Here is a 26,271-nt window from a genome sequence, read left to right as displayed (position 1 = left end):
CAAACACGGAATGATGGGAAAGCTCTCACTTTCCTTATTGCATCTCTGTGAAAGTAATGCGATTATGAGTGGTGCACTCTAGGCAAAGCTGCCCCCTTAGAAGATGAGACCAATTACTGTGTTGTCTGTTTGGGAGCCTAAGACAGCTTCTGGGTTTCTTAAGTGCTTATGGAAGAGAAAGTCAACCCACACAATAATGGCCACTCTCGCCATAAGAAGCGTCCATTGTTTATGTATTGGAAGTGGATAAAGCCTCTTAGCTCAGTCAGTGATATGACAAAAGAGCTCAATCCTGTTTGCTTGGCGGTGAGACCAAGTGAGAGAAAAATAAATAAGCAGCCTGATAGCCCTTCAACCTACATAACTGATGCACATTAAGTCAAAAAGCAACATTACTGCAACAAATGTATTAGTCTCACTCTGTAAGACATGAGATTAGCTAGGGCAGATTGCAGTCCCAGGCACTAATACATCATATTGGTAAACATCCTCAAACACATCTGTCTCACAGAGCATGCAGGTTTATGATTGCTCAAGGAACACCACAGCTTCAGAGTTTGTTTGCAGGGTATGCAAGCAGGTCCCTGCTGTCTTCCTGAGCCCAATGCTGGCATTTATCTGCAGGACAGCAACCACTGTAGGAGGATGGTGCCACGCAACCTTCTATCCCTTTAGCCAAGCACGGGATGCAGCAGAGCCAATGAGGAGGAAGCAAAGCTCTAATCAGGTCTGTGTGAGCCCGCCCCACTGCCCCTCTCTTTGCTTCAGGCTGATTATGGAGACTAGCTTGTTCCACTGATCTATCATCTTGGCAGCAAATCCAACAACCACTGAGTGATCTTCCAGTCAAGGAGAAGTTATTAGGTTTCTCTGGCTGATTGTTATTTCAGGGGCTGTGCAATGGTTAACTTCTATACAGAGAAAGGAAGGGGAGAGAGAGGAAGAGAGATGGATGACAATGTCATTGGCCAAAAAAAGATGCTGCCTGACATGAGATAATCAGGGCCATATGATCCCCACTGTGTGACCTCATCGTAAAAAGACCAAAGCAAATTTTCGCAGTCGTTTATGGAAGGCCAGCTGGGATTTGGAACAACTCACTTCTACATTATGGAGGGAATCAATAAGCCTACCTGAGCTCACATCATCACTACTGCAGAGGGACTGCAGCTCAGACTGAAGATTCAGGGAAGGGGTCTCAGCTACCTGCAGACACAGGATTTTTATGATTGCATAACCTTCTCCTTGGAGATGATGTGCCCTGCTTCACAGGAATTCAGCCCATTAGAATAGAAGCTCCTTCCCGAAGGCTCAAAGACTGAAATTTCATTTATTTCTGCATTTTAATGTATTTTATATTAGACTTTACAGAAGAAGTAGTAGTAGAATTGCACTTACTATAATGTTTCAAATGCTAAAGAAAAAGATGCTTCTTTTAGTAAAACTGGGTCCTTATTCCTGTTTAATCGTAGGATGGGTTATTGAGTTGGCTTCCATGTTTAAAAAGCTGCTAGGCAGCAGTCAGAGGTCAGGGGTAAGGGTTTGCTGAGCCCCTAGAGCAACTTGATGGGGGAAAAAAGAAAACAGAATGAAGTGGAACATCAGAAGTGAAGAAATTCTCTGTGCTATACACATCCTGGACAAAGGGATAAGGCAATGATGGGAGAAGTTAATGGGTAAGGATATGGGCAGATAAGAAGTCCAGCACTGAGAGTAAATTTGATTAATGTGCATCTTCAGTTACAAAAAAAACAATCAAAATGACATATACCCACTTTTTCTTCCAACAGCTCAATTAGCACCATTAAAACACTCTGACGCCATATGGCAGGAGAGCAAACTGCAGTGTGAGACTAGAAATAAATCACACATTGCTCTGGTCAGAGGTACTGAATAAGCAGACATGGTAAAAACGTTCCTGCTCCAATAACCATCACTGATGAATTGGAGAGCCAGTCAAATATGATTATTACCAAACAAATGAAAAGCTTTCTAAGACGTCTTTAAAACAAGCTTATCTCACACAGAGAAGTCAGCATGGTCATCATGGTCATGGGGGGTTAGAGGAGCAATATTCTTTTGAGAGAAGAACTCCCTTGCTCTCAGGAATTCATCATTCAAAAAAATACTAAAAATATTAAAAATGCATCAGAGGCTAACAGACCCACAAACGCATCTGGTGCTACATCCAGCTGCAAGCATTAATTCAAATCCAGCTAATTGTTACTCTAGGTTATATACTTTATATGATATTTTTGGTGACCATTTTAAGGAAATAAGATGCAACACGTGTCAATAAATAACTTTAAAACAAGATTTTCTTTGCAGTAACAGAGCCAGCTAGACATAAATTGTGTGATATCCATAGATAATGGCCATGGCGAAAAAGAATGTGTCATCTTATTTTGCTCTTGTCTTGACACAACTTGGCGTTAATCCATCTGATATCCTACCCATGCTCATTCAGACGCTGGAATACAAACAGTTCTTCCCAGGTTCAAACCTCAGTCGGCCCTACATTAGCCTCCGATGATATTGCTACTGTTCAACGTGTGCACTAAGCAGAAAAAACGCCCACGTATTCCCAATTTCTTCGTCATCGCTGGCGTGCGCAAGGCTAACACGAACTGCTACGTTGATGCAAAGTGCAGGCGCTAATTGGACTGCTAATATTAGCAGACGGGGTCTCAAGCGTTTTTCCAAGGTTGCTAATGTGTAGAACTTACTTCACGGACTGTAACGGTGAGACTCTTAGGAATCTGAACATCCAGGTGGTGGAACCTTTCCACCAAACTAACTCTTAGGGTTTTTGTTTGTTTTGGGGGGTTTTTTTGGTTAGTTTTTTTAAAGGTTAAATTATATTGAAACTGCTCTCTCACTAAACTCTCAAGAGAACTGACCAAATTAAGCTGCTGCTTTTTTGTCAGTATAGTTGTAAACAGATCAATTCCATTCTGCAGGACTTTGCCAGAGTGGAAGGGAACGATACTGTTCAAACGATAAATCTCCACCATGTAAAGTGCTGTCGCCCAGCGCGTAAGCGTTCAACAGTAGACGCGCAGTGTGCATCAAGTTCCCCTAGAAAAAGAATTTGTAGACATGAAAGAGTTGTATTGACATAATCTTACATAACAGAGTGGCCTAGCTATACCAACACGAGAGAATGTCAAAATAGTGCAACACACGACTTGGACGGTGTGTGTGTGTGAGAGGATCGGGATGCTTGAACCTTACAACAACCAAGGCTACATCGGTGGGAGCTGTGAAGACAGATCACAAAGCCTCGAGCATCTCCTCTGCTCCGTCCATACTAAAACACGGGAATAGGACTAGATGGAATAGGACTAGATGGAATAGGACTAGGCTATTGATGGAAATCTGGTTGTGTGTTGGAATGTGCGCAAACTACTGATTAACTAAATACTAACATTAAAGCACGGCAACTCTACAGGTTTGACAGGTTGAATGTGAAGATATATGCACATTACAAACGATCCCTGAAAAAAAAAGGTGCCTTTTATAACTTTGAAGAACTCTGCATAGAAAAATCCATCTAAAAGTGAAATTTTGTGCACTGACTCTTCATTAATTTGAAAAAGCACAGTTACACCTACTTCTAGAATACACCATATACACACAGGCATGTGGTATTGGTTTAAGATATATTATTACCCATACAACTCCAAAGTCAACACATAGACACAACTGATGCACCTGTGCACATACACAAATACATATCAAAACTCCAGGTACGAGTACATAAACACACACTAACCTCTCATTTATCTTTATTTCAGTGGACTGGAATTTTGAACTAAGAGTGATCATTCATCTACTGTCCTATCAGACAGCACTATACAGTCATCTGTGTGTTTGATTGGTGCTTAAAGAGGGATTATTGCACAGATGCTTTTCGTGACCTTCAGCATCATACAGATGAGCAATATCTCGCTTAATGAAAGCTAGCAGGGGACCCGTTCCTTGCAAAAGCAATAGTATATGGAGAAATAGATTTGGACATATTTCAAAGAAGAAGAATTGTCATGTGGAAAATGACTTACTCCTCATGCCTCATACAACTCTAAACATAATATATGCATTGAAAAAAGAAAAAGATTATAACATGCACCCATATAATTATAACATGTACCCATACACAGCCAAACGCACACAAAGAAACATTTTTAGCACCACTGGCCTCTGCTTCACCCTTTGGCTTGTAACCCATAGCAACATACATACACACATAACACATCAAGGAGACCTTTTGACTCTGAATGGGATCTGCTAAAGCTGTATATATGTCACATGTACACAAAAATGAGTAAAGGAGCTGAGAAATTGCGCATGTTCTTGATCATGAAAGCTGGCTTTGTGAAGCCAAAAGGATGCCATTCAGTTCAAAGAGACATGGGGTCTAAGAGAAAAGAACAGAGGAGTTGACAGCAGAGAAGGACCGAGAGGGAGAGAGGTGAAAGTGGTGAGAGTGACAGAGGAGACAGAGAGGAAGAGATGTGAGAGAGGAGTGAGAGGGAGATATGGTGAGACGGGAGAGAGGGAGATGGTCAGAGAGAGAAAGGTGAGAATGACAGTAGAGAGAGATGTGAGAGAGACAGAGGAGAGAGGAGTCAGAGGGAGTGATAGTGAGAGATGGAAGAGAGGGAGATGGTCAGAGAGACAGAGGGGAGAGAGGGAGATAGTGAGATAGAGACAGAGCAGGGAGCGTTATGTAGCTGGTGAGAGAGAGACAGAGAGGGAGAGATGGTGAGAGAAAGACAAGAGGGATACAGAGGCAGAGCACTTGAAGCGGAAAGCTAGGCTGCCTCTGTGGTCTGTCACTTTGGATCAGGCTGCAGCAGCTGATGGCTCAATGCAAACTCTACCTTATAATAGAACAGTTGGCCAGAAACACAGCAGAGAGAAAGCGAGAGGGGCAGGCGGAGGGTGGCCCTGGGGCCTGTGGGGCTTCCTTGTTCATCTCCTGCATTCTGTGTGAACAAAAGTGTCCTAGGTTGAAAGTTAAAGGGAGAGGCTATATTTTTTCACCCCAAGCATGAGATGTGTTGCCTGGCGCAGGTGTAGCTTTATCTGCCTTCGTCCTTCGTCCTGCCTGGCCTCTCACACATGACTGTCCAACCGTGCACTAAATGAGCTGAGCACACCGCCACCATGTGTGACCAGCTCACGCATGGTCAGCTAATGGCTTCCACCACTGAGCCTTAAGCGACTTGGTCAGTCCTCCACAGAACCAGCAATTTACAGCAGCCATTACTCAACAAGGCTACTCAGGCTATTTCACCTTAAATCAGACTATCAGAGGTCACCACGACCTATACCTGAGAGGCTTTGTTGACACGGCTTTATGCCACCTCAATCTCAAAATGCCAAGTGTGACATGTTAGTTCTGTTTGATACATCCATGTTCTTTGCCATCACAGTAATGGCATTCACAAAATGATATAGCAGTAATATGTTTTCTAGCTGTGGGTGAAGAAATTTATCAGACACCACCTCAGTTTCAGTTTTCAAGGAGCAGTCATTTTTCACACAGTAAAAATGTAAAACCATTATTTTGTTCCATGTCGTGGACTATGTCATGTGAAAGGATCAAGTGTTTTGTCATATCTGATTACGACATCTTGTCTAGTCCATGCAGCCCTGTGTCACTGCCATGAAAGCTCATGCAATGGCAAAAACCCAAAGGGTGATGTATGCTGCAGGTATGTGCTTCCAAAATGGGGGGAAAGTAGCATGTGTGATGGAGGAATTGTGTAGAAATTAAATGAGCAGTGGGAAAGAGGTGTGGGAAAGGGAGAGAGAAAGAGAGAGAGAGAGAGAGATCAGAATACTAATGACCCTAGCTGAGATCTCATGGGATGGTCGTAAATGAAACTCCACTCAAGAAGAGCATGTTCATCACTGTGGGAAGTCTGTGGCACAGGTAATTTGCTTGCTCTACACCAGTCACACAGGGAAAGAAAAACAGTAGAATGCTACCACTCACTCGGATCCTCTCATACTTATGATTTGTGGCTGTATTTATACAGTTAAACAGCAGGTGAAAAAGTGGTTTTCCAGATGGTTTGGTGATTTAATGGACTTCAGTGAAACACAAATGTCTTCGATTTATGCTTGTGTTTTGAACTAATGCAAGAAAAGTCTCTGTTCATACATTTGCTCATTAAGTGCTATTAATCACCAGCCAGGCCATTAAATTTTAGCAAAATAGAGAAATGGACTTTATCAAATGCCAGTTTGCCTATCAAGTCTCCCCAGATAGAAAGAGGGCAAGATCATGTTCAAATGCCCCATAATAAATGAATGGATCTTTAATTTGGCTCACTATTGTGAGTATAGGGCACATTCCTTCAACACCAAGTTGAAAAATGAAGTTTGAATTCATCTGGTTTCCTAGAACTCTCAAGGGGAAAAACACACCTCTCATTCCTTTCTCATTCAGGTTGGACTGGTTTTAATCGCAAACACACATGCCACACATTGAGAGATTATGGAGAGATTCCAGACATACTCTTTTGTGTGTGTGTGTGTGTGTGTGTGTGTGTGAGAGACACCACTAGCCAGAAAGTACCCGCTTGACTTGCTGATTGTGAAATATTCTTTCTTTCTCTCTCTCTCTCTCTCTCTCTCTCTCTCTCTCTCTCTAATCCTTGGCTTTGACACTGTGGCTATCACACAGAGAGAGCTCCTGTCACACCAGTTAGTTTCTCTGTTCGTCCACACAGCTCTGTGCACTGAGCAATCTTGAGCCAGTGAAATCATTGGCCACTGCATCAAAAGAGCAATGTGTACTGGTTATTACAAAGTGCCCAAGAACTTAATTCAGCCAATCAGTTCTGAAATCCAATGGACGGCGGCTAAAGCAACAGAGACACTAAAGCATGCTGCTATAGTAACCTAGTCATGGAACTTGTTCCTGATCATGCTTTCGTAAATGATCAAAGGGGCAAAACCTACATTATGCAAACATGCAAAGTTAAACTTAAGTAAATATTTATATATTTTCTAAATATTTAAGTATTTATGCATCATTATAATAATACAGTAATCACATCAGAATTAAATGTTGGGCAGTACTAAATATAGCAATCGTTTCCAAGTGCTAGTCACATTTGTTAAAAAATATGCAATATCTTGAAAGGAGCAAAAATATGAGCACACACATGCTCTCTCTCGTTCTCTGTCATACAAGCACACACACACACACACACACACCTAAAATAAAGTGAGTCAACCGCTGATGACTGCCAAGACATCATGATGCAACAACGCTTGAAAATGTCAAAGGTCATTTATATTTAATCTTTTACACTAGTTTCAGTAGGAAAGATTTTTTGTTTTACATTAATACATGATTTTGACTTTATTATGGACTATCATTATATGTAAGAACAAAGGTATTTAGACAGTTACATTCAGTTAAACTGCTGAATACAATTAAGGGAGAAACTTATTTACAGAGTCAGTGTTAGAAATACTCCTACTTTGTTATAAAGTACATTCTTTCAGACCATAGACAATGGTGGTGAACCATGTTTGTAATGCTACATGAAAAATCACACATAATAATTAGACTAAAATAGGCCCTTGGCACAGAATCAAACAGAGAAGTTGCGACAATAACAGTAGAAATCCTGAATGAGGGCAGATCACAACATATCTTAAGTGTACAGAGAGGTTTATCAGCAGTCTTTACCAAGCTTAACATCTAGTCTATCGAATCCCCTAAGAACGTACAGGGTTTGACCCCAATGTGTCCGACTCTCATTGCCAAAAGCATATACCGCTTTACTGTGTCAGCCAAGCTATCAGTCTCTGTCTCTGCCTAAGGCGAGAGCCATCCGGATTAGACTATGACATGCAGCTCGAAAGTGATGCCCCCAATAGGACAACTGCATTTGGTGGGAGGGGGGGGCACCTTACATAACAACCCAGTAATCCCCAGGCCCTGTATGTGTATGAGCATGTGTGTCTGAGCGAGTGAGTGTGCATGCGTGTGTGCAAGAGAGAGGTAGAGCCTGAATGCACTGGCCCTTTACATCACACGGTGGTTAATGCAGGGTCAGGATAAGCATGGTGTCTTATTGATTTGGTCATGATGCATTTGCTACACGGGTGCCAGAGCCCAGCGAGTCTTTCACAGTGTCTCTATCCTCGGCATGTACATGTTTATGGAGCAATGACTGTAGACACAGGTGCAAGTGCATGCAAAAAGGACGGCTTCAGTCTCAGCTCTAACACGTCATTGGCACACACACTCCTAGCATTACACTGGACAGTGATGGCAACTGTTCAGAGAGCCGAACTGTTGTCCAGCCATGGTGGTGCATAAGTAAGCAGGGCATTGGGGGAATAAGATGAAATGCCAAGGGGACTGGCCTGGCATCTTGCCTGTTGCTGTGCCAACCATAACAATGAGCACAACCGTCCTCTCACACACAGGAGTGCTGCTGGCACACATGACTTTGGTCTGTTTCTAATTCTGAGGTTGCTTTCCATTTTTTAAAATGTTCTTTAAAAAACTACTCCTTGTCAATCGCAGAAAGACGCCATAATGAAGCTATATAGTGAACAATGTGTGCTTAAGTGAGTGGCTGGTGAATTGTACACACCTAACCCAGGTTTTTTTTTTCAAGGAGGTTAATCTCCCCAGGGCTGCGATCAAATCAAACAAATGAAGAATGGAAGGGTGAAAGAGAGAGAGCACTTTTCATCCAGTCACCAGCCTTGCACCAATCCATAAAGCAAATTGTCCCACCTCCCAACCCTTGCTGAATCCCTTCATCTCCAGCTTTACCATTTTATTCATCTTCACAATGGCTTTCTCCTCCTGTTCTCTGGGCAGTGAACGGAACCGAAGGCCTTTCGTTTCATATACATCTTTAGCACAGCAAACTGCCCTGCCAACAAACACATGCCTGTCACTTATTCCAATCTGCCCACTTGCATTCATCAACCACGCCTGCTACTCACTTTAACGCCACACACCTTCTATGCACCGACATGTAAAGATCTGTAATTAACTGCTATGACTCTTAAAAACCTTCAGCACACCCAGTATTATCCTTCTCTGCTATGTTACCCTGCAGGAGGTGCACTTAATAGGACATTTTTAATCATCGCAGTAACTAGAAACAGAGGTCAAAACCCATTGCAAAACCCAGACAACATTAACATGGGAAATCCATAATCATAATCCAAATCCAGATACGTAGTGAAATGAATGACAATAGAACAAGCTAGGAGCATGGAAACCAGGACAACCTGGACCTGCCAAACATAATCAAGATTGCAAAGACTCAGCCAGCCAGAGAAGGCGACGCAAAGAAGACACAGGTGAAAGCACTGATCAGAGGAATGGCATGGGTGGAGCAGGGTGGAGTTCCAAGCAGGTGTGGAGGAATCCTGATAGGCATAACACTCCTCCTTGACTCAGGAATAGTGGCAGCTTTCCCACCAGTGGAACCTGCACGTCTTCTTGCTTTACTTCTGCACTCTTAAAGGATCGTAAACCCTTCTGGATCCAGCTGCTGGTTAAAATAACCTGCCCATGTGGCGTCCACTTTAATCCGCTCACACACAGTTGCTGGGACACGTGCACAAGATAACAGTGGATACTGAGATTTAATTGATATTCTGTTGTTCCAAATGTTATTTTTTTCCAGTCCTGTAATATTTCATCCATTGCAATATGCAGATGTGAAACCAAATCCATTTAAAGATTAAAAAAAGCTCAACTGGGGTGTTGCAGATGTTTGGGGAAGAAAGAAATTAATATTTCTAATATATGCAATACTGCAAATTCATGCTGCATTCAAAATATTATGTATTATTCCAAACTGTATGCATGATGTGTCCCCACTAATATGGGAACTGATGAAACATTACTTTTGTCCATCTAGGTAATTCTCAGTCTCATTTCCAGCTAAGACAAATTCTGTATGTCATGATAGATATGAAAGGAATTTTGATATGCAAAAGATCCAAAGTCAGTTTTCTGGATTTAAGAAGACTAAAATTATTTTCAATGCAGAAACACAGTTTATTTAATCCAAGACTGGTCTTAATATGTATTAAAAACATGCTTGCAACATACATGCCAAGAGCACCATTGAAACAGGATAACGTCAATCACCAAGTTATTATACAGAGCCACCAAGCTTTAGATCCTATGAAAGATCAGCGTTTATGAAATAAGAATCAGGAAAAGCATTTTTCAGCTCCAGTTATCTGGAATATTCACCCACATTCATTTATTATACAACAATAAGCCATCTCAGTCAGGCAATCACTCGTACTGATGCAGTATTATATATAAATATAAAATTATATATAAATATTATAAATGCAATTCTGGCCCTCCCTGATCACATCAACACAGATGTAACGCATTGCATTCATTACTGAACTCCCAATCAGTGCCCTGCCTGGGTGAGGGCGCCCAGCTCACTGTCAGTGGAGGTGCTTGGTGTGGCATTGACTCAAGGGCGATGGAATATTAGCACTGAAGAGGACAGGGATTGGAGGCAGGTGGGTAAGAGCAAAGTAAAATAGAAGAAGCAGTGGAGGGTGGGCAACACTAATAAAGGCGAGTGGCGAGAGGGGGAGTAGAGAGAAGAGGGCTCCAGGCACCAGGGACACGGGCCCTCTAATTGCCAGACTCTGGCACTGCAGGGGCACCCGCCTGCCGTCTCCTGGCTCCTCGTTATAGGCACGGATGCCTGCACGGGCTGACGATGGGGCTGAGTGTATGTAAAGCAGCAAGCTGTTCACCTAGGGGAAATGTTTTTTTGTTTCCCATTTTTAAATAATGTGATGGCAGAAATCACAATGGCCCAACAGTAACCTCTGGATTTGGAATGGTGAATCTATCCACGTAAACAGAAAGTGGCACTAAGGTATGAGAAGTGATGTCAAGGAATGCTGTTTTTTGTAGCTGAACATTCCATGCAAGTTCATCGGCAGCTTGCTTTGTCCGGCTAGCTTGGCCTGGGGACATGCTGGTGAAATTCTTCCAAGGTGAACTCACAATAAGCGAGCACATAGTAAATTATGGATCTGGTACAGATACCCCCTTTAACATGTCTGAAGCATAATTAAACTTTAAAATTTAGGATTACAAACTTCATCCATTGCCAGCTACTATTATTATACCATGGCTTATGATCGAAACACATGATGAGGAAATATGATTATGACTCTTCATTCCAGGCCTCTCATTAACTGCTTATTCACTGTGTAATACATAATGCAATCAGTGCATACCAGACGCCATATCCATGACAATTAAGCGGATGCACAGTAACATCACTCCAAACAAGCTGGCTTTGGCAAGAGATGTAGCCCATTGGTCCTACCTGAGTTGAGGAACCCACTTCTCCACACATGCAGGAGAGAGGAGTCATGCAAACCTGTCAGCTCTGCCTCGTTTCACGTGACTTACTGTGCCTCTGAGCTCTCTGCTATTCTATATACAGACAGGCCGAAATTAGCCTAGATGAAAGGGCCTTGCTAACCTTTTAATTCACGGTGCTGCACGTTTTTAATCAGAGCTTTGGCTGTCGTTCCATATCAAAGGGCTCAGGCTGTTGCTGAAGGTGCACACCCTGCTCCCCTCCTTATGATGAAGATGACACAGAAAACAAGATACAGGCAGAGCAGTATGGTGAGATTCCCCCAGACTACATTATGTAGAAGGCAAGCTTTGGAGTTTATGCTTTATCTTCATTCTAACAGTAGCACTTTTGCCATTTGATATGGGTATACCATGAGAAGCTTTCCACTCTGGTATATTCCATCAGTCTTCGAGTCTGCTCATGCAAGCACGTTTTCCCTGCCTGTGCACTGAGGCCCAGAACTTGCAGGGTGGCATGCACAGTTGCCTGTGCCAACACTGGGGAATGCTCGCCACAAAGCACTGGGCACTTGAGGTGTATGTAAGAAACTCCAGCTACCTAGATATGTCAAATATCACTGTCTTTACCAAAACATACTGCACTGTGCTACCTGCCTTTGAGTAATTAGTGTAATTAGATTTTATTTAGCGTCAGGTAGAATTTCTTCAAGAAATATATCAAGATATGATGCTTAGGGGTTCCTATGTACTGTGTATGCCTAACACAAATAACAGAAGAGCTTCAAGCCACAGCCAAAAACAGTGGACAAAGCAGTTTTTCATCCCTGGTACAAATTGCTGTCAGAGGAGAGAGGCTGGAGAAAACCCTTGTCCCGCCATGTGGATGATGGAGGGCTGAGGGAGGCCAGGAAGGGGCACCGTCAGGTAAGTGATGCACTTTAACACACCTCTGTATTCTGTTTGGGAGTCAGGATTGCTCTACAGAGAAGCATTCCCAGACCTTCTGAATCCTTTTCTCCAGGCAGAATGTCTGGGGAAAGTCTGGGAGTAGGGTAATGTCTGATACAACTGCCAGTGTACTTTTCACAACATAAACTATTACATCATTTCCTGTTCAAAGCTGATTCGACAGTCTTTATCTCTCCGCCTGTGTTTGTAAGCATCCTACTCACATCAATTATTTACACATGTTGAATTAGGAATGAGGCCGAAGCACAAGCAACACACACATGCACACGCTCTTGCACAAATGCACATTCACACACAGCACGCACACAAGTGCCAGGAGCTGCTCTAGCAAGAACGTGCACGTCTAACAAGTGCAGCTCCAGCATGGTGGCCTGGCCTGTGAGCAAGGGTAACAGGCAGCCTAACAGCTTGCTCTGTGGGTGCTACTGTGAGGTGGTGTAAGCAGACAGGGGTGGTGAGCCCAGTGTCAGCACGTGAGTGCCATCTAAACCATGCTTGCATGCGCAGGCACGCACACACACACACACACACACACACACACACACACACACGGCTCAGGTCTCAGCTGCCACTAACATAATGCTTCACACTCCTATTTATTTATCTGCAGCCCAGTTAAGCCTCCCTTGGGCTCACATACTTCCAAACAGCACCTATACCTTTTCACATGTGAAAAGATCTTATGTCACTCACTATCCACAGTAAAAGGACAGGCATGTCATACAAAAGAAAGAAAATCCAGATAAAACAGTAACAGTGTGGCACTTGCAAGTACAAACAGCCTTTTTTTACAGAGCCACAATGGAGAATCGAATAGCATCCTGACCAAAATGCATTCTCTACACTTAAGGGCATTAACTTAAAGAACTGCAGCAATGGGAGAAACCTATTTCCTATAATTATGGCATTATTACCGAACAATATTTTGAACACAGGAAATGCAGTAGAATTGTTGTAGTACACTTGCAGTTCACTTTATTTACTTTTAGATTTTTGCTTTTTGTGATAGAGTTGCATTTTTTAATTAAAAGGTACAGAATTATAAGATGGTCAGAGAATATATTTGGGGATACATAATATTAGTGATTTATAATAGTTTTTATATAAGGTTAGAGGCATGCTTGCCCAAAGTTGTCCAGTTATGATACTAATGAATATAAATGTATGTAAATCCTGCTCAACAACAGACTGATTTAAATGTATGCAATTTGTCGTGTTATTATAAAGCTGTTATAATTACCTGTTTTACCATTAATCTACTGAATTATTTACTGCAGTTTTATAAATTTGTATATAAATATTATATATAAATGTATAAATGTAGACTAACACTGTTTCCTTGAATATGCAACAAATTTAGTCTCAACTTCCTCTAAATTATAAGCACAACACTGCAAAATGTATTATATTCAAAGAAACATCCTATAGGACTGATAATAGGTAATGCCAGGTTTACACTAAAAGGTACACAATATCACTGTTTAGTGGCTCTCAATCATTTGCATGTAGCATCATTATCTCACTGATTGGGAAGTGAGCAGATCTAGACAGCAACTTAGCTGGTGGGTTAGGTGATTTGCTGGCTAGCCTGCAGCCTGGCAAAGGCTTACCTCTCAACTACGCTGCCTGTCGCTCTCCACACATGCTCTCAACTACGCTTTCTTTCACTGTCCATGCATGCTCTCAAGTATGCTGCCTGTCTCTCTCTACTCATGCTCTCAAATACGCTGCCCATCACTGTTCATGCATGCTCTCAACTGCGCTGCCCATCGCTCCCCACACATGCTCTCACACATCTGCATCTTGCTTTTCTTGCCAGTTATTCTGCTCAAGACATGCACAAAAAAACTGCCGGTGTAATACACTGTCCAATGGTTTGCCCAGCTGCCAAACTCCTGAAACCTTGGTGGTAAAGTCCATTTGTTAACACACTTTCATTCAGTGAAACTCTTTCATGGTGAGGTGTTGCTAAAAAAAAAACAAGAACAAAATATAACAAACAAACAAACAAAAAAAAATGGTGCCCATTTCTGTCTGAGTAATATTTTCCCCCTTCATAGAAACAAACGTTTTTCATTCTGTTGATAATTTCCATTGTAATAACACTCTCATTCACCCATTCCATGGCAACAGCCACATTACTTTACCACTACTAACAACTCTTTTCTATGTCTCCATAGTAACAAGTCTCTTTTTCCACTGTCAGAACCATCCACACCTCACAGGGCCGGAGGCAAAGCCTATGGGCAGCTGGAGCAGGTCTAACACGTTTCACATGCACCAGATCATTCCGGCAAGAGCAGTGGCATATGTCACAAACTGCAGCAACACAAACCAGACCAGAATTATGAAGCTAGCAGTCACACACCACCACATAAGGCAAAAATACATAATCATGCCAGTGATGTTTGGTGTCAGTGTACTTGAGCAAACTGGTGATTTGCTGCAAGCAATATTTGTCTTCTATTTGAATGTTTATTACCTTTTAAATATTTTTGCTCCTTATAGTCCACTATTCACTGTCAACTTTGGCCCATTATTGCCAGTTAGGAGTGGAAAAGAAAAATAAAATAAAATAAAAGAGAAAAACAGGCATTGGAAAAAACTGGAATATATATATTTTCTAGATTCTTTATGTAGCTACAGTAACCTCATCACTCTTCTATTTGAAGAGGCAGGCAGTAAGATTTGGGATCTATTTTAGAGTCTTTGGATCTGAGCCAAGAGCCCCGCTCACAGTGAGTGAGTACACCCATACACTACACGTTCTGTTTTCCCTGAACACCTGACACGCTTGATTCACTCCAGGTAAGCCCTTCATGAAACCTATCAGCCCGGTGGGAGCGGGAAAACGCAAAGATGTGGCGTGAACCTGGTCGCAACCTGGACGACAGGAGCGTAGGTTACAAATGATCACGGAGGAAGGGAAAGTCTTCGTTTGGCTTATAGCCACACCCATAACCACAGCTCCCCGCTGATGTTATGATCGGTCACAAAGGTATCCAGACATGTGCTCGCATGTCCGGAGTGTATCGCAAATTTGTTGAAACTGTTGCCTGAATACAATGGTAATGTGTGCATGCATGGGACTATTGCTGTCAACGGTAAATTATGACAACTAAAAAAAGCCCCTCACCTGGTTTGACGGTCTTAATACGAATGGGCTCCCTGAAGTGTCGGATAACAGCATGTGTGTCTCTGTTAGTAAGTCCACTGACAGGTGTCCCATTCACCTCCAATAAAACGTCGCCGTAGTACGGTAGTCTTCCAACATGACACGCGAGCACATCTAGGTTCATCTGTCCGAGGAAAGGGAACTCTCCATGCTCGGCGCCTCCAAGGACCTCTACAACCGCACCGAACTCACCGCCGCCTCCCCACGAAACGGCGCATTCCTGTACTTTGGTAGACCAATGCTTCTTTCTCTTTAACGTTTTGGACATGGTTAGTTCGTTCTTAGTCCGTATTGACTTTCAGTCGACTAAAGATCCAGGTGTCGGTTAGCCTACCGGCTATGGATACGGTAGCGCGCAGATGTTGATCTTGCAAACACGAACGCCATCGAGCAGTCTTTAAGTCTTTTAAAACTGAGTCCAGCTACATAATGTGATAAATGCGAAAGACACATTTTTTCGAACGCCAGTGAACGACAAAAGAAAATAACTGTGATCTGAAAACATTATACGAACCTTTTATATCCCCTTTTAGTGGAAATTCATTGTTGATGCGGGTAAACGCGACAGCTAAATATGGCCACTGTTTGATGACATTAGTCAAGTTCACAACAGTAGCAATAAACAACAAAACTGAAGAGCGAACCCAAGAAATATTGTTTTCCTCCGTAACTCCACTTGCAACCTTCGTTTTGTAATCTAGTGAGCATCAAGTAGCCAAGACCCGGTAGGCTGTACCCCATCTGAATGAGGGATCCTGTGAGTGTCATTAACGCGAGGCAATCGCGCCAATAAAATGTCGTTACTGTTGATATTAAGTTGTCTGCTAAATTAAGAATACGATCCTCGGATATCTAGCAGTAGGCGACACGGTTTCCTCCGCTCTTCGTTTCACCACTCTCGGATCCCACGCATCCGTAGGGCAGACGCGACTGCATTCTTGGCGACGCGCTCAACTCTACGCACCTGACAACGTTTTCCTGCCAAATACCAGAACTGACTCCGAACATACATTTAAGCGATCGTTTGTGCTATGCGGTTTATTCCTAGGGTTTGCATTTCTTCTGTGCGCTGCAACTGTCGTTACAGCTCTCATCATAGGCGATGTTTTTATTTGCGGGCGTTCGCAGTTGATTCAGACGTTCAACTACTTCAACTGAAACGAGTCGGTGTAAGCGCGCCTGCCAATAAACGCAAGGAAAATAATAGCAAATGTAGCCTATGGTTGGGTGGTCCATGGTGGTCCATTATGTGAAATAGCATCCTTTGCAGACTCTAGGAACCTTATGTAAAACTACCATCATTTCGGATACATTTCCCGTTCACAGCTCTTCTACACTTAAAGCATGACAAATATAAACACTGTTTTCAGTCAAATAACTGAAAACAAAATTTTAAAAGTACCACCTAAAAATCCATCTTAGGAAATAGTTTATTAGAGCTTGAACGCATCACGGTCAATTCAGATACCGCGTGCAATTTGACAATCTTTCTATACAAATATACGCAGTAATCCACTAAACTTAGTTCAATAAAAGTTAAACGTAATTTTTCTGAAGTTCTTATCAAATCATTATTCTTGACTGGAAGAAGCTATTTAAGCGTCATCTTTGCAAAATTCAGTAAAGACAAATAAGATGCTCGAAAGCGCCATCTTATGGTCCATTGCCGTAAATACTACAAGGGCTACTATTTTTGATAAAACAGACCTCTGATCCTCCAATTTGTAGTGACTTAATGAGGCACTCCTCTGGCACTCAGACAAACCTCTGCTAATTTTATATGGTACTCTGTAAATTAGTTTAATCTTCTGCTTAATTAAGGACATGTAAAGGCAAGCCCAATTTAATGCCTCTCAGCGCAGAGCTCTTAAGCACGGCTATGTTACGCAGTAGCCACTGGACAATTTGTTCCCTGGAGTCATGCAGATGCCAGAATTTACTGCATGTATTACAACAAAAAAAAAGGGGGTGCTGGAACAGTGCATTAACGATGGATGAGCAAGACTGAGCACAAATCCAATTTTCCTTTCTTGTTTCAAGCAGTCACACATTTAGAACTGAAAACCCCATGGAAAGCCAACTCAAAACAAACAAGAGTGGCATCTCCCTCAAGCACAGACTCACCTGTCTCAAATGTGCAAGTTGCAGGCATAATGGATAATTTGAAGCAAATAATCAGGCTGCAGCTTTCAGATCACAGTTGGTTCATCAAACATTAAAGATGTTGGACATTAAAGATGGTTTCTCAGATTCACAACTAAGCCTATTTCAGAATAAAAATGAACTTGACTTTCCATGATCTGCCCCCATGAACATTTCTCTCAAAGTTTTCAGTGGTTGCTTACGATTCAGGGTAGCATTTAGGGTACATTTATGCAAATCTGACACATTGCTATATATGAAAAGGTGTACTACATTCCCAGTTGATGATGGTAATAAAGCCCATGGTGAACAGTGTATGCATGCATTATTAATGACCCAGCAGCATGGGTTAGCAACAGAAATGAGGTAGGCTCTTTGATCCCATTACCCAAAATATGCCAGCTCTTCACACACAAACCAGGAATGAAAACTGCCAGCTGGGGCGTTTAGTAGGATTCAAATGTCTAAACTCTTTTAAACCTGCCAGAACTTTTTCCTTCTACACTGCTGACCTAATTCAAATCACACTGCTAGGAGCTACCACATCGCTGGTAGAGAAGCCAGATTTCAGTGTTGTGCAGAACAAGGAGGAGAAAAGTGTCATATTAGCATCCTTCGCACGACATCCAGCAACATCTTACATCCATTCAGCCAGCAATCTGCAGCTTCAGATCTAGTACAGTTCAGAATTTACATTTTATTGTTTAAATGTCAGATAAATATTCAACATTATGAAACAAAGTTCTTTTTACATGCTTTTACAGAATGTACAGGTACAATATCAGAAATAAAACGAACAAAAAGAGAAAACAGCAGCACTGAAATAGTGTGGAAGCATTAATGCTGAACTTTGGTCTCAATTCAAAAAGATGTACTGGCAGGAGTCGTGTGAATGAGATTTATTGGTGCAAAATCAATTCCAACTGACTTCAAAACGTTGAATGAAAACACACAGATAAAAGGCAAACTCAGAACTTAATTACCTTTTAATGGACAACCTCTTAAAAGAAAAGTCTGTTTTAAATTAACATCTAAGGCTACCCAAGAACATGCCTAATTATTTGGTGTTTCTTACATATATAACCGGAATTGAGTTTGCCATCATTTTTTAAAAGCAAAAGTGAGTGCGAGTGAAGGTTTACACACTACAGCTATTACCCAGATCCAGATTTAACACAGAGGAAGAAACACAGCAAAAGCCTCTGATGCCCCACACCAGTTGCCTGCCGTTGATGGAAAAGGACAGGAAGTCAATCCCATTGCTTAGCAACAGGGGCTAGCCTGCTCTAGGATGTAGGGCTGACTGGGGGAAGAGAACCATGTGCAAATCATAAAACAGCTTGAAAACTAATACGTCTCATTCCACAGGGAGACAGCGTTCAACAGAAACCAATATAAAAACATAATTATATTTAAATGAATGAACATAAAATAATGAGAACATGTAAGCTGCAAAAGTAAAGCAATTTCAAGCGGAATATGAAAATGTGGCACCTGGATAGAATATTACTAAACATTTTACACTAACCAACAGCATATTCACTTCACCAGATAGAAATGGAAAGTACCCACATAACTGATACATACTGTAATTAAGTGTAGTGACTGGAGGCTGTAGTGCACTTCACAATATACACATTTCACAATTACATGTTAAGAGTACCTCAGTTGCACCTACAGCTTGGTTATGTCCCCTTTCACATTCTCATATTGCACACACGTACATGCACGCACACGTGCACACACTTCAGATCAATTTAACCAGTCATAGGGGACCACATTAGAGAACTGTACCAGGTAGGACGAACCAAACATACTGCACAGAAAAATCATCTGTTGACCAAAAAAAAAAAAAAGTGCTAAAACTAAAAAAAAATTTTTTTTAAATGCTCTTGGAATGAAACAGTCAGGGTCAAAACACTGAAGGAGAAAAACAAACAATTCAGCTGTCATCTTCTAGCTTCTCTCTGCTTTCAGAGACAGATACTCCTTTTCCAAGAAAGCTGACCAAAATCGTAATGCAACTGTGTAGAGTTGCACATTATTTAGTCATTTCTCGGGAAGACAGACACACCCAGCTCTACTACTGACTAAGTCTGCCTAAGCTTTCCTTTCTGAGAAACACACCAAAGATGAAAACATGAACTTCAGCTAACTTTGGCGTATCCATGACAAGTAGCATCTAGTCACTGTCCCCGCGCACATAACTGAAGATAATGGTTTTGTAATCGCAGCTTTCCAGCACACAAGTGGCCGCGCTGTTAGAGAGGTGTAAGAGTCTTTGAGAGGATTCCACTTCCCACCTACCCGTGCTGGTGACGCTGTATTCCAAGCTCTTGCAGCATATGTGGTAAATGACCATCACCCAGACCAGCGAGGTGCCCAGCACACAGCACACCACCACCAAGCAGCAGTCTGCGCAAGCTTTCAAGAAGCCACAGAAGGAACCGAGGGCACCCAGTTGCTGATCTATGAGAAGGCAAGCGGAGTGTTGTATGTGTGAGATCCACACCCTGATGAATGCAGGGTGGGTATCACTCACTATCATGAGTGATCAGCAGGCATTTCCATATCAGTCAGGCTGTAACATCACTCACTAAAGGCCAGTTCAGACAGGAGATTCACAATGAGATGAAGTGCAAGCACTTGGCGACATGAGACTGCTCGCCACAAAAACCGGGATGCACACACAGACTCAAGAAGTTAAAGCTCTGGGTGATGTTTCTAAAACAACTCCTTTATATTGGCAAGTTTACTGAAAGAGTAATTGGTGTATAGTTACCAACTCATTTAATATACACCAGCAAATGTAGAAACCTACTTGCACAGAATGGGCTGTTCTGGTAAAGAAGGGGGAGGATGGTCTGGAGAAAAGTTATGAGCCTGGACTTAAAAATACTCATACAATGGCAGAGTAAATGAAATCAGACAGTAACTGGAAAGCAGAGATAAACCCATGGTTCCAGATTTTCATAAGAGTAACTGATCTGCTTCTTTCTTAACAAATAAGACACAACAGCGCTCCTAGTTTAAATGACATTCAAAACAGCTGAGTCTTTGATTTGCCACAACAAATCCTGTGCAAGTCTACCAGTCACATGACAGGGACCTTCACAAAGATGCCTCAGATGTTCTGTTTCTTGCTGAATTTTAGCAAGGATACAGTCATAATGGGTCTTTTAAAGAGAACTGCTTAGGCAAAAACTTCCAGGGACCATTATCTGCCAACAGACTTAAGAGTTAGGAGGACACCTCATCTCAAGGCCTAGATCTCTTAGCCAACCATTTTTAAAACAAGTTCATAAAACTGTATACACATCCAAACAACTGAAGCTGTCTGCTAGACATTCCTTCATTATGTCTGCAGCATTTAATAGGCATGGGAGAAGCATAACATGGTGAAATCATTATTATATATGCACTCATAAATATATTCAAAAGCACAGGGACTCCTGATTCATGCTCTTTTGGGGGAGTCTCTAAGCTTCCACACAGAGGAGGATTGAGTGGAGCTTTTGAGAAATGGAAAATGGACTGCATAAAAATCAATGCACATGCAAACACTAATATCGCAAGTGACGAGATGTTAGAGCATGGAAATAGATAGAGCCAGTATGGGGGGTGCATAAAGATCGATTGTCAAAAGTACAATATCTTTGTCCGACATAGTGGCCTTCCTTTAAATAAAAAAAAGAAAGGAAAAAGTGTGTGTGTGTGTGTGTGTGTGTATATATATTGTGTGAGATTTTATATATGCGCGCGCATATGCCTTTGTGAACAGCACAAAAGTTTTGACAAACAGGCATTTCAGCTTACAATACTGTGGCAGAAGGACGGAAACAGCATTCTACCCTTATAAGGGAATAAGTTATGGGCCAATACCACCAGCTCTGACGTGACCAATAGGAACAGGAATGCAGACCAGATATTATTCTCCAGTCGATCACTCTTATGACTGACAGGTGGGTTGGCCACTCCTGACTTTGATAAGCATGGTAGGATCCTGACAATCTGTACACAAACAGGCCCTTTTGTAGAGCCAGGGCAGCACTCAATTCTTTGGCATACACATGATAGCTCATCTATCCCAAAGTTCAGGTAAAGGGCAGGGGGGCCTAGGAATCACATATAAAGGCAGGACAAGTGAAGTTCTTTGAAACACATTCAGAGCCTCAACTTAAACTTGATCACCACCATGTCCTAGGGAGTTGTTTTTTCCCCCCTCTTTTTTCACCAGACGCACACATCCCAGCAATTTCCAACAGGGCGATGGGATGGAATGTAAACACACAAGAGAGAGGCCTTTTTTTGTGTCTTCTCAGGAGGTAGTGGGATTTAAGGGCACAGCGAGAGGGAGGTGGGGAAGGGGCTGACCATGCATCACAGCAGGCTTTGTAAAAGATGGGTGGTGGGCAGGCTCTATGTGGGAGGCTGGCCATGGTCCTGAGGGTTAGTCCTGTACAAGGTCTCCTCTAGCACATCCCCAGCAGAGGGCTCCGAACGAGGCTTCTGTAGAGGCACTGGCCCCTGGGACAGGACGGGAGCATGGGGTTCAGCTGTACCCCAAAACGACCTGCTGGGAACATCTGCAGAGAGAAAGAAACAAGGAACAGCATGAGAAGAGAACAGAGACCCAACACATCCCACTGTAAAAGACCATAGAAACAGCCAATGTGTCCATGCACCCTATAGCCCTCCCCTGGTTATGTATCAACATGTGTGGCCTGTCCATATCTGCTCTGGCTGGGCTCTGACCGCTGTTGTGGCGGAGCAAGGGATGCCGCTGGGGCTCATGGCGAGTGAGAAAGGCGACAGCATCCTGCTGGGTGAACTGGCTGTCCACCGCTGCGTCACAGTGCTGCATGCCTTCGGCCCACCCGGGTGTATCCCGGGGCTCCTGAGAAGCCAGCACGTCTCCCTCCTCCTCCAGGTAGGCATAGGGGCAGTAGTCACGCGTACGGGAGTAGATGTTGCCGTTGTCGTAGCAGTCCGAGCAGATGACCAATGACCCAGCACCACCTGTGGGGGACAGACAGGAGACTGCGTCTGAAGAGCAAATTGCTTTGTACACCCAGTCCTGCTCAAGCTGTTCCCAGACTGGAGTAGAAAACATGCAGAGATTCTGTGTCATTCAGGCATAGATTCTGCTAGATCAAAACTGTAGAAAGTGAATCCAAAATATTCGGACACACAGAGAGAGACAGACACACACAGACAGATGGGCATACACAGATAGGCAGACGGGCACGCACACACACACACACAGGCACTAACTGACCGTTAGGCACAGGTGCCAATCCCTCCCTAGGTTCTCCTGGGTGGAAACTGCTGTGCCCAGCAAACAGAGACCCAACACGGTTTCCTAGCATTCCACTGGCCTCCGAGTCCATTTCTGCAGCCATCTCTCGATAACACACACCTGTGGGAATTCATCAGAATTTACTAATAGCCAGCTTGAAAGCACACTGAATAGTTAGCATCTAGAGTTCTCAGATTTAAACGTGGTCAAGTCCAGTTACTGAAAAATCTTAACTCTCTACTATTCAACCACCTCCAGTGAACAGTAGCTGGCAGATTAACTTTTTACAGTAACATTGTATTAGGCAGGCAAAACAGCAATCTGCAAAAACCCATAGCCATGCAATACTAAACATGAAGAATTTAGGATTTTAGAATGCCATAAAAAGTGAAGCACAAACACAGTAATGAGTGAGCTATCTTATCAACATCAGTGGTAAAGTTGTCCATTCAATTCCTTTGTTGTATTAATTTATTTGCTATAGTATCAAAAGGAAAAAGCCTGAAAGAATATTTGAAAATTCAGAATTAACAGCAATGAAGCATGAACTGCTTTTACAAAGAACAGAACAGATACAAAATGTGCACAGAATATAGCGCACTTGTACGGGTCAAAATCAATGATTTATTATAAATTGATCATTAATCAAATCACAGGCTACTGACTGAGCCACGTCACATTGATAGTCGCTTGCCATGTTTGTCCAGTTAAAAAGCTACTCAAGTTGGAACATCTGTGCTTCTATTAATAGGATTTAGCTAGCTATTTTGACTTGACAGAGCTCTTTAATAAGTTCATATAACTTGAATAAACAGGAAAAAGGGTATTAAAACAAGCCAACCATGTTCACACGAGTGCACACGTGGTTTACTGGCCTTCCTGGAACGGCATGCTGCCTTTCATTCTTGTCATCCTCAGTCACACACAGCGGTTGGCCGTACCATCTGTGCCCTTGTGGGCGCAGCCGTTGGGCAGCGAGGGCATGAGCTGCTGGTGGCTGCCTGCCTCCGAGTTGCTGTATCCCTCCTGAGGCTCGGACAGCGTTCCCTGAGAGGACAGGTAGCTAGGGATGTCCGCCGGCAGGTTCATCTCATCTGAAACACATGGCCAATTTAGTAACGCCGCAGATCATTTGCAGTTACTCCTGCTTACAAGTGTAAAGGTATGGAATACTGCTATCTACAGAAACCCTCAAAAGATGGATGTAACTTATTTGCATAACTTTAGATCAGTTATATTTTGGAGCCGGTGTGTAGTGATTTTTGAGATGGACTTCTGTTCAGAGCTCCAGTGTAAAACTAAGGAAGAAACATTTAGAAGATGCAGAATGCGATTCTTCACAAAACTACCCCTTCACCTTCCTTTACTAATCTTCTAGCTTCTTACTGCTTATTTGGTTTTCCAACAATCACACTGACTTTCAGAGACAGATAGGGTCTGAACCTGCTTACATACATGGTTTTATTTCTTTGGTCATTGTTGCATCAAACTTAAGCCGTTAGTTGCTCCATCCAAGAAAGCTAACCAAGATCATTATGCAACTGTGTAGCGTTACATATTATTTCTCTGAACAGACGCATTCAGCTCTGCTGCTGACTAAGCCTGACTGAGTTCTCCTTTCTGAGAAAAGCACCAAAGATGAAAATGTAAACTTTAGGTGACTTTAGATGCTACTTCTCATGGATATGCCAGTCACTGTCTCCGCGCACGTCACTGAAGATAATGGGGTTGTAACTGCAGCTTTCCATTACACTGTGCACAAGCAGCCATGCTGCGAAAGCAGTGTGTGAGGACCTGCGGGAGGACTCCAGTTCCCACCTACCCGTGTTAGTGATGCTGTAGTCCTCACTCTTCCGTCGCATGTGGTAAATGACTATCACCCAGACCAACGAGGTGCCCACCACACAGCACACCACCACCATCACCACGATGCCTACCGTGGTCCAGCTGTCCTGGTCATAGCCTCCACCCACCGGGTCGCAGTTGGCTGAGGGTGAGACACCGAGGTAGATGTGGCCACGCTCTGTGCCCAAAGTGTTGGACATGATACAGGTGTACTTTCCCGCATCTGCTGGCCTGGCATCGACGATTATGAGCAACTGATTGGCTGCCGCAAAGAAGTGGCGCTCCGTGAGCAACAACGGGCCGTCATCTTTGGTCCAGTTGAGTCGGGGGGCAGGGCTGCCGCGAGCTATGCACTGGAGGACGGCAGTCTCGCCACGTGCGACCATACGGTCCTCTAGGGGGCGCTGGAATGATGGCGTCTCTGCAGGGAGGAACAGAAAAATATAGTCAAGACACTAATGGCTCAGCAACCCATTTTATACATATTTGTGCAATATGCACTGGATAACTGCCTTCTAAAAATCTCTAGTGTTAGTGAGTCGAGGTACACCCCGTACCTAGTACAGTGAGTGTAGCATTGGCAGACAGGCTGCCCGCCTCGTTCTTAGCAGTGCAGCTGTACACGCCCATGTCCTCGGTCTTCACTTTTGCAATAAAGAACGTGTCATCTTCTGGCATGACGTGCATTCTTCTCTCGCGGGCAGCGGGGAAGTTGATGCCGCCATCCTTCTGCCAGGCTATCTGGGGAGGAGGGTGGCCCTCAGCTGCACATTCCAGCCGCGCCACCGTGCCCATGCGGATGGTCAGGTCCATGGGTGTCTTGAGAAATGAGGGCAGCTCTGGGAACAAGGCAAACTGTCAATACATAGGCTCAAGAAGGCTGAGTTATAACGCACAACACTTGCAGTATAATGAATTAAATAAAGCCACATATTGACTGATAAAAGCTGATAGACTCTGAAGCAGGAATAACAGCCTACAGAAGTTTAGTATCAAAATATTAGAAGGAATATTAAAGGCAAATATTGTTATTTGGCTAAATGATATTTCTAGCAGACTTCAAAATATAAGTGGCTCATGTTGTCCTAGTAAACTTTCTTAAAGGAAAAGCAAGTCCAAAGGTTTTTACTCCACTACATAGTTCTTTCCATTAAAAAAAAAAAAAAAAAAAGGATTGTTTTTTTATTCTTCAAGATACACTTCAAACAAACAAAATCCATTTATGCCAAATTTGTTTATGGAGAAGTATACATACATATATGTTTAGACAGTATACCCAAGTTAAAAGCTTCCATTTTTAGCAAAAGAAAAATGGCTTCAAAAGACTGGAGGTAGAGGCTGTTTGAGATATCCTGCTTTCACAAACTGTTTAATTAAAAGATAATAGCATAATTACCAATTATAAATAAATTAGTAGCAAATAAATAGAATGCCACATGCTTCAGGCAAATGATGACACATTTAACA

General features: G+C 42.7%; 2 protein-coding genes across 7 annotated transcripts in view; both read right to left on the bottom strand.

Moving 5' to 3' along the window:
- Positions 1-16,631, bottom strand: part of magi3b (membrane associated guanylate kinase, WW and PDZ domain containing 3b) — an 84,133-nt gene extending 67,502 nt beyond the window's left edge. For all 3 annotated transcript variants that reach the window (XM_081717512.1, XM_035524432.2, XM_081717514.1), the window contains exon 1: positions 15,480-16,631. In XM_081717512.1, coding sequence (XP_081573638.1) covers positions 15,480-15,786 — 307 coding nt within the window. In that variant the 5' untranslated portion in view covers positions 15,787-16,631. The remainder of the gene's footprint in view (positions 1-15,479) is intronic.
- Positions 16,632-18,337: 1,706 nt separating this feature from the next.
- Positions 18,338-26,271, bottom strand: part of lrig2 (leucine-rich repeats and immunoglobulin-like domains 2) — a 15,210-nt gene continuing 7,276 nt past the window's right edge. For 3 of the 4 annotated variants that reach the window (XM_081717746.1, XM_027023127.3, XM_081717747.1), the window contains 6 exons: positions 25,362-25,643; positions 24,782-25,225; positions 23,901-24,053; positions 22,939-23,079; positions 22,416-22,679; positions 18,338-22,246 (listed from right to left, as the gene is read on the bottom strand). In XM_081717746.1, the coding sequence (XP_081573872.1) occupies positions 22,080-22,246; positions 22,416-22,679; positions 22,939-23,079; positions 23,901-24,053; positions 24,782-25,225; positions 25,362-25,643 (1,451 nt within the window). In that variant the 3' untranslated portion in view covers positions 18,338-22,079. Of the gene's footprint in view, positions 22,247-22,415; positions 22,680-22,938; positions 23,080-23,834; positions 24,054-24,781; positions 25,226-25,361; positions 25,644-26,271 lie in introns of those variants that run through there. The other variant, XM_035524217.2, reaches the window with a different exon arrangement.

The sequence above is a fragment of the Electrophorus electricus genome, chromosome 7 (genome assembly GCF_041902795.1).
Source record: "Electrophorus electricus isolate QZ-2024a chromosome 7, ASM4190279v1, whole genome shotgun sequence".
In the NCBI taxonomy this organism is placed as follows: Eukaryota; Metazoa; Chordata; class Actinopteri; order Gymnotiformes; family Gymnotidae; genus Electrophorus; species Electrophorus electricus.
Note: the sequence above shows the minus strand (reverse complement) of the source record. Positions and strands in the feature narration are given on the sequence as shown.